Source organism: Asparagus officinalis, chromosome 6 (genome assembly GCF_001876935.1).
Source record: "Asparagus officinalis chromosome 6, Aspof.V1, whole genome shotgun sequence".
Lineage (NCBI taxonomy): Eukaryota > Viridiplantae > Streptophyta > Magnoliopsida > Asparagales > Asparagaceae > Asparagus > Asparagus officinalis.
In genome coordinates this window covers 67,347,911-67,357,476 of record NC_033799.1, presented here as the reverse complement: position 1 = coordinate 67,357,476, position 9,566 = coordinate 67,347,911, and the positions used below count along the sequence as shown (strand labels likewise).

General features: G+C 40.5%; 1 protein-coding gene across 1 annotated transcript in view; it reads right to left on the bottom strand.

The window, feature by feature from the left end:
- Positions 1–9,566, bottom strand: part of LOC109844301 (translation factor GUF1 homolog, chloroplastic) — a 63,507-nt gene that overhangs the window by 8,624 nt on the left and 45,317 nt on the right. Inside the window, exon 18 of the mRNA XM_020413288.1 lies at positions 485–572. Within this exon, the coding sequence (XP_020268877.1) occupies positions 485–572 (88 nt within the window). The remainder of the gene's footprint in view (positions 1–484; positions 573–9,566) is intronic.

The window sequence follows — 9,566 nt, the reverse complement described above, 5'->3', positions numbered from 1 at the left end:
TGGTTTGTTGCTAGAAGTCAAAAAGCTGCTTGAAGAGTGATATAGATGATCAACATTAATATAACTAGATACTTGATTTCCCAAGGATCTATTAAATATTCTGTAAGAAGTTTTTAAAAAGTTATTTCAAAAATTATAGAATAAAAATCAGAAGCCTTGTAGCAGAGTACTTATGAAGTAGTGTAATGTCATAAACTCAGGTCTAGTTGTTCTTTTAACTCAACTGAAGATCTGAAATACAATACAATATCATGGTTATGAAGTTCTTCAAGGAACTAGATTTTGGATACAGGGTCAAAGACTCCTAAATGTAATAAAGGAATTTATTATTATTATTTTTTAACTACAAATATCAAAGACGACTAGAGGAACATTTTCTGATAGGGTGCATCTTCCACATTCATTTACGCTTCGCACTGCAAAATTCTTTGAACCTAAACATTACTTTCATGTGATAAAGTACAAAACAGTATTTTTAGATTACCTTATCTTTATGAACAATTGTTGATAATGGTTCTACAGGTTCACCATTGATCTGAATATCAAGCTTCACCAACTCACTTTCTTTATACCTGCCAATAAGAAACAATAGAATCATCTATCATTATCTGAGCCTCTGCATTAAAATGGTTTCTAATATTAAGCACAGTGCTCCACAAAAGATTTTTAACAAAATTCTACAGCCAAGGGAGCAACCTGAGATCAACCCTAGTAAACTGTTTCCCATTGTGGAATCTATAGACATGAGAGGGACCTGGCATGGATCATCAAAGCCAAATTGGAAAGTAGTAAAATCTACCAAATCATTCTTTTGGTTTAAACCTGCGTAATCCAGGACTAATGATCCAAGATTCTCCTAGACTATGAAGAAGTCAAGAAGGATGGGGGAAAATGAAAGAGTACTTTAGTCTGATCTGCTCTCAGTAGGCTAGTGCACATCTCTAATGTTCAGTGATAGTAAATTAAGAGGTTTGCCTCCACAAATTGACCAAGTTGCAGAGCATCCAAATGAAGAAACTTTCACTTTCCAGCAGTAAATGAATTGTCCCAAAAACCTGATGTGCAAAAATAATAATGTTGATCCTAAACTAAGCTACCATTAACAGCCCATAATATGTGAAAAGCAACAGGTAGCATCAGCCTTAACAAATGCCAACAAGGAGACTACAGGGAAATTATGAAGATAAATTAGAGAGCAAATTAACAAAAGAAAGATACTTCAACTCTACAATCATGACTATGAAAATGGAAACCCAAGAGGTCTAACAATATCTCAAGTCCCCTTCTTATTCTCAAAATTTTAAACCTTAGCAGGGAAGAGTGGGCTGAATGATTGGAGCTTTACAAATGAGAATGTGATCACCCATTAATTTCAAAATATGGATCCATGAATTCCTTCAAAAGTATTCAAGGGTTATATGGACACTAAGGATTCTAACAGATTAAACAGTACTAAAATGTAAATATACTTCGCCTATGTGTGAGTATCTGGGTTTCTACGAATGTGCCGCTCATAAAAAAAGAGTGTATCTGGGCTTCTGCCGTATTAAATAGTAGTGCACGATAAATATACTTATTTTACTCGAGAGAGAGACTAATTATTTACTTGAAAGCATTCTATATGATGCGGACCGGGAAGGGAGCTCCGATTCAAAAGTAAGAGGCGCTCAAATGTGTTATGCCTCCGATGCCAATCTGGACCTGATCTGAAAAAATGATGATCTCAATAGTGCAAACTTTCGCAGCTACGCGAATTTGATCAAGATCTGAGAGGAGCGGGTAGATTTTTAAGTCTTCGACAACTTTCCAAAGCCATGTTTAGATATGGTTGGGAGCTAAATGAGCTTCCAGCAGCGCTGTAAGGCCTTAACGGAGCTTCAAGGGAAGAGAAAAGAGGCATCGCGAACTGCTTTTTTTGAGGGGGTGTGGGGGGAGGGGGATGTCGTAACTCATCGGAGGCTGGTCAGAGGAGATCCGGTGTTGGGGATCTTCGATCGGATAGGGAGAGCTCATCGGGCTCATGCATGGCAGGGTCTAGTCAACGAGAGGCACAAGGGATCAGAAGGTCGTGGCGAGGATGATGAACAGTGTTAATATTGTAAGTAGAGATTTAGAGAAGAAAGAGTTATAAGATTAGGGTCTCATACTCTAGTCTATATATAGTTTCAAATGATACAAGTTTGGTCCTACAACCGATGTGGGACTAAACCACCAGTGATCCGTATTACATATTATCTCTCAACACTCCCCCTCAAGCTGGAGCATATATATCATACATGCCCAGCTTGTCACAAATAAAATCTACCCGAGTTTTCCCAAGTGGTTTTGTTAGAATGTCTGCTAACTGATGACCTGTTGATACATGTCTTGTAGTGATGATTTTATCTACAATCTTCCTTCGAACAATATGACAATCTACTTCAATATGCTTCGTCCTCTCATGAAAAACAGGATTCTCAGCAATATGGATTGCTGCTTGATTGTCACCATATAGTTTCATAGGACCTTCTGGGGAAAGACCAACTTCTGTCAACAAGTCGTGAATCCAAACCATTTTCAGTGTTACATTTGTCATTGCTCTGTATTCTGATTCTGCACTAGAACGGGATACTACACTCTGCTTCTTACTCCTCCATGATACAATATTTCCTCCAACAAATACGCAATATCCTGTGGTTGATCTCCTATCAACAGGACACTCAGCCCAGTCTGCATCTGAAAATCCTACCACCCTTATGTGTCCTTGATCTGAGTAGAGGAGACCTTTCCCTGGAGTTTTCTTTAGATATCGCAGAATTCTTAATACAGCATTCATGAGTGGTTCTTGGTGCTGATAAAAATTGACTGACTACACTCACCGCAAATGTGATGTCTGGTCTAGTTACGGTCAAATAATTCAATTTTCCCACTAACCTTCTAAATCGTCCAGCATCCTCAAGAAGCTCCCCCTGATCTGGTAACAACTTAACATTTACATCCATTGGAGAATCAATGCTTCCACATCCTAACATGCCAGCTTCTGAAAGCATATCGAGCACATATTTTCTCTGTGACAAATGAACACCCTTCTTTGACTTGGCCACCTCTATACCTAGAAAATACTTGAGAGACCCTAGATCCTTAGTCTGGAAGTGCTCATGTAGATGTTTCTTCAAACCGCTAATCCCAGTTGTATCATCCCCTGTGATGACAATATCATCCACATATACAACGAGCAGGATTCGCTTGCCATTATTTAGTCGCCAGAAGACAGAATGATCTTTCTCTGATCTTTTGAGACCAAAGTCTTGGACAGCAGATGCAAAGCGACAGAACCAGGCACGCGGAGATTGTTTTAGGCCATATAAAGATTTCTTTAACTTGCAGACCTTCAGAGACTCCCCCTGAGCAACAAAGCCTGGTGGTTGCTCCATGTAAACTTCTTCATCAAGGAAACCATTAAGAAATGCATTCTTAATATCAAGCTGATGTAGAGGCCAGTGATAGGTAGTAGCAATAGAAATGAGAAGACGAACTGAAGTCATCTTGGTAACAGGAGAGAATGTATCCAAATAATCAAGACCATAGACTTGAGAGAAACCCTTTGCAACTAAACGTGCCTTCAAGCGTGCCAGAGTTCCATCAGGATTGAGTTTAACAGTATAAACCCATTTGCAGCCAACTACCTTTTTGCCTGGCGGAAGAGATACCAAATCCCAAGTGTCATTTTGCTCCAAAGCAGTCATTTCATCCTTCATAGCTTCAACCCAACCTGGTATAGATAGAGCTTCGGACACATTCTTGGGAACCAAATGTGAGTCCAATGAAGAGAGAAAGGATTTGAAGGAAGAGGAAAGATGAGAGTAAGAAACAAAATTGGAGAGGGGATGTTGAGTACAAGTTCTTTTACCCTTACGTAGCGCAATAGGAAGATCATCAGAACCCGCAGATAAGGGTACAGTAGCACTTGAAACAGGATTTGATGTTGAGGTAGACGGAGGCACAAGAGCAGAAGCAGGACGACGTGTATAAACCTGGAGAGGTCCCTGAAGGCGCTGTGAATCTTTACCAGTACCATTGTCAGCCAAAGAGTCAACCTGCTTAAGGAAAGTTTCTTGAAGGGTCAAATAGTCATAAGAGTCCGAGTGGCTGGGAGAGACAGATGAAGAGTGGCCAGCTTGATGTTCAAAAAATGTAACATCAGCAGATAAAATATATCTTTGGAGGGACGGACAGAAACACAGGTAGCCTTTCTGGGTACGAGAATATCCAAGGAATATACCTTTATGGGACCGAGGGTCAAGTTTAGATTTGTGAGGATTAAAATTATGGACAGCACAAAGACCCAAAAATCTTTGGAGGTAAATGAAATAGAGGATTGTTAGGATACAGCAGGGTGTACGGAATTTTGTATTGAAGGATAGAAGACGGCATTCGGTTAATTAAGTAACAAGCAGTAAGGATAGCATCACCCCAAAATTCTTTAGGTACCTGTCTATGAAATAATAAAGTCCGAGCAATGTCTAGGAGATGTCGATTTTTTCTTTCAGCCACTCCATTTTGTTGAGGAGTGTAAACACATGATGACTGATGCAAAATACCAGATTGAGCAAGGAAGTTAGCAAAATTTGTTTCTAAATACTCCTTTGCATTATCAGACCTCAAAACTTTTATTGTGGATTTGAACTGATTTTGTATTTCTGATAAAAATATTTTAAAGGTTGAGAACACATCAGAACGAGATTTCAACAAATATATCCACGTAACCCGTGAATAATCATCCACAAAACTAACAAAATACTTGAATCCCAATTTTGAAATAATGGGACAAGGTCCCCATACATCTGAATGAACTAAATCAAATGGCTGAATTGCTCTGTTATTGACTCGACTAGGATAAGATACGCGATGGTGCTTTCCTAACTGACATGACTCACAATCTAAGGAGGAAAGAGAACCTAAAGAGGGAACAAGATGTTTTAACACAGGTAGAGAAGGGTGACCTAACCGACAGTGGTACTCAAAAGCTGAAACAGTACTGATGCAGGCCACATGCTCGGATGCCAACTCTAGCTCATACAGGCCATTGCGTTCACGTCCTGTGCCAATCGTCTTCCTTATGCCAATCGTCTTCCTCGTCACCAGATCCTGAAATATACAATAAGAAGGAAAGAATGTTACTGTACAATTGAGAAGCTTAGTAATCTTACTAACAGATAAAAGATTGTACGAAAAATCAGGCAGATAAAAGACAGAGGACAGGGGAAGGGAAGGAGTGGTGAGTACATTGCCAGTACCCCGAATAGGTTTCCGAGACCCATCAGCTAGGACAACAGAGTTAGAAGTGGGAGAAAAAGAAGACAGAATACCTCGGTTCCCAGTCATATGATCAGTAGCTCCGGAATCTATAATCCAGGTTGGAGTGGAAGACGAAGTAAGAAAGGCTGTAGTAGTACCAGCTTGGGCAAGAGTAGCAGTGGAAGAAGGTGGCACAGTCTGTGTATGCTGATACTGCTGGAAAAGCTGGAACTGTTCAAACTGACGACGTAACTGCTCATCCGTGAATGGAGATGGCGGCTGAGAATGACTATCCTGAGGAATATCCTAAGAGGCCAGAAATGCCTCCTTTTCTTTCTTCTTTGGACAGTTAAACTTCATGTGACCCGGCTCATGACAATAGTGACAGTAGATAACAGAGTCATCACCAGGGCTACCCCGAGATGGACCACCACGACCACCTCTGTGTCCACCACGACTAGTAGAACGACCTCCATGGAACCAACCACGACCATCAGAACCACTACGGCTACGGCCACGTCCACTAGAATAGCCTTCCCGATCAGTAGACTGCCAATTCTGAGTAGCAAGGGCAGAATGGTCCTGGCTAGCTGCAGAAGTTGCAGAGGATGGTGCAGAAATAGCATTCTTCAGAAAATGATACGTCTCAGCAAGGGAACTTACAGCGGAACTTCCCATTATTTGTGGACAGGCTGTGGAATAAGCAGGATCAAGAGTGTCCAAATAGGTGAGAACCATCAAGCGATTCCACTGACTCTGCATCTGCTTGATATCCCCAGTAATGGGGAATATTTGGCGAAGCTCCTCAGCGAGGCGATTGAACTCGCCATAGTGGTCATCCATGTTCTTGCCATCTTGTTTCTTTCTAAACAACTCCTGAATAACATCATACGCCCGGTTGACGTCACTTCGACCACCATATAAATCAGCCAGAAAGGCCCAAAGTTCCTTCACAGTAAGACAGTGAAGAACGAGATCCTGGATCTTGGATTCCATAGAAGTCAAGAGCTGATGTAGAAGAACATTGTCATCAAAAGTCCAAGAGTCAGATATCGGAATAGGAGGATCCGCCAACAAGTGACTAGTCTTTCCACGACTGGCCACATAAATCTCCACTACTCGCTTCCACTGCAGGTAGTTATTGCCATCAAGTTTCCGGTCAGTGATCCGACCAGAAAATAACTCAGAAACTCTCGTCTGAATCAGAGAATCAGCGGGCTTAGTGGAATCAGAACCAGCCATCAGAAAACAGACGAAAAGAAAGGACCCTCCACAGAACAGAACAGATCAGGTAACTAAGATCAGATACAGTGACTGAACATTAGTCCAAAATAAAAAAGGAACGGCTCAGATCATTCCAGAGTTGAGATCGGGGCTAGGGTTCCTGGGCGCGTCTGGATGCGATGGAGAGCTAGGGCTTGTGGGCGCATCTGGATGCGATGGAGGCTAGGGCAGGGGTGCGGGCGGATGATTGGGAGCGTGGCGACGGTTTGCTGGAGATGGTCTGCGTCTGGTGCAGCCGGTGGCTGACTGGATGTGGGGCGAGGCGCCGGTGGGTAAGCTGAGAGGCTGGCGATGGCAGTGCCGGCTAAGAGACGTCGAAGTCGTTTGGGCGGGGGCGGGGCTGAGCGAGGGGATGCGAGCTGGCGGGCGGTGCTAAGAGGGTGGATGCGAGTGCGCGGCGGCGGCTGAGGATAGGTAGGATGCAGGTGCGGGCAGGCGCGTGAGGGTGGCATGCGCGGATGACGTGGTGCGGGCGAGGGGCTGAGAAGGACGAGACGAAGAGGGCGGCTGCGGTCGGTGATCTAGGCGGTTTTCATGGTACGACGTTTCTTTTTTTTAATTTAACTTGCTCTGATACCATGTTAAATATTATAAGTAGAGATTTAGAGAAGAAAGAGTTATAAAGATTAGGCGCTCTCATTCACTCTAGTATATATAGTTTCAAAGGCATAACAAGTCTGCCGTCCCAACAACCGATTGTGCCCGCGACTAAACCAGCCACTAATCCGTTATTACATATTATCCTCAACAAAACAGTACTTTGCAAACATTAACAAGTTACTCGGTAACTCAGATGGCACTGCAAGGTTGCTGTTATCCATGCAAGAGCTAGCCCATTTGGATTCATTCAGTGTTTCGCTTGACGAGCGGCATTCCTTGTATAAAGGAGAGGATTTGTTTGAGAAGGATATGAATTTTAGAGCTGACTGAGCGTGAATATTTAGATCTGAATGGTTAGGAATAAAGGGAGAGGCTTTAGTCATGAATTACTAGGCTTCAAAACCTCGCGGCTTTACACCCTATGCCCAACACAAGCAAATTTCACATGCTCTAGAGCAGAATTTTCAAAACTAAAATTTTATTCATAATGCATCCATCTTCTCAACATAAGGCTTACATCTTGATGAAAGAAACAAAAGATAAACTCATAAGGAAACAAGAAATATTAAATCTCAAAGCATCCTTCCAATCTTAACGAAACAAAATAAAATACTTAACAGCATCAAATCTTGAAAGATCCTAAAGATCTTAAAATTAAATCCAAAGTAGATCCTACCTAAAAATAAAGATTGCCATCAAATTATTTCCAAAACATAAAAAAGATATAATATAAATCCTAATAGTCTAAGTTCAACGATCCACGATTGTCCCGCATCTGATTATCTTTAATGAGAAGCCCACACAAAAATTCATGCGTATACATACAAAATTCTATATTTAAAAAGCATTCTTTATTTTACTGCATCGCGAACTTTTATATATCTTATTGGATATTACAAGGTTTATCAACAAACTAAAATTTTTCGATAATTTGCTTTAAAGGACCTATAAGGCCACCACTATTTAAAGCGATCACTCCATTCTTTTGCATGAAAGCGACTTCAATATACATCTGCCATGATATATCAAGCAAAACTAATTTCTCAAACTTGCCACAATTAGGTATGCACCTTTTATAGTGGAATACTGACAATCATGGACTCTTCATGTTTGCTAACATTTAATATATGTAATTGCTTGTGTCTGAGAGGGTAATAAATAACCCAATAAAGAGTATTCCATGCTAGCATATCCCTTACTTCTAGACTTTAGTTGATCAAAGAAATCCCCAACCATTCTGTGAGCAGAACAGAAAAACATTAGAACAAAACATACCAAATGCTGTCACACTATAAGATGATTAGTCTGTCAGAGATTATCATATATTACACTATTTTAACCCATCAATATAAAATTTTAAATAGTAGCATAATTAGGATTTTGGTGGTCCTTTGGCACCAAAGAACAAGCTATCTGTTTTGTTATAGAAGTTTGCGACCTTTATAGGGAAAAAAGTTGGTTGACTTACTTTCCATATTTCAAGTATGGAACTAGATGATAAGATCCTGTTGGACAACTCAATGATATGATATAACAGGGAAGTTTACTTCGCCAACTGGGTAACTCATAGATGATTGACGCTCTGTTCCCTCTGCTGATATAGTTCATTTGTTTGAACACGCGCTCTTCTGTCTTAGACCCAAGGCATCCATAAGAGGCCCCCATTATTACTCTTTTTGGAGCTGAACATTTCTAATCTAAATAAAGCTAAGCTTTGGAATATAACAGACATATGCTTATTAAATGTTGACCAAAATATAACTAACAGCTGTTAAGGAAGAAAAACATTATATTAGCAACCTTGATAAATGGCCTCTTCAATTGACCTTCTTTTTCCAGGTTCAGGAAAGAGCTGCTGGGATTTGAGCACTTCATATCTGTACACAACCAAGATATCAAGCATTGTGCGTCATACTTTATAGTCAGCACAACCTTACAACAAAAGAAGTGCTTCCAACAAAATTTGTTACCAAACAAAGTGCCCAATTTATTAGAAACTTATTCTCAACAATATTTTTATTCAAAAATATCATATGCTCCTTCTTTCCCTAAAACTTAGTTATATATATAAGCAATGCTCAAGGTGCACTTTCTTCTGCGCAACATATAAAAACTTAGCATGCTAGTCCTTCTTAAGTAGTTGTTGTTAAACCAACTGCGAAGATAAAATGGAAATATCAGCACTAACTAGACTGGTTGGGAACTTAGAAAGTTTGCCGACAAAAAAAGCATCAAAATCCCCTTAAATTACTTGGTGCAACTTTCTCATACCCCCCCCCCCCCCACCACCACTCTCTTAAGTATAAATTATACCTGCTTTTCCCCCTTAAGCTATGTATTCCCCAACGTGGTCATTTTGTCAGACCTCATCAGACAAAATATTTAGATATTAGTGACCTGATAGT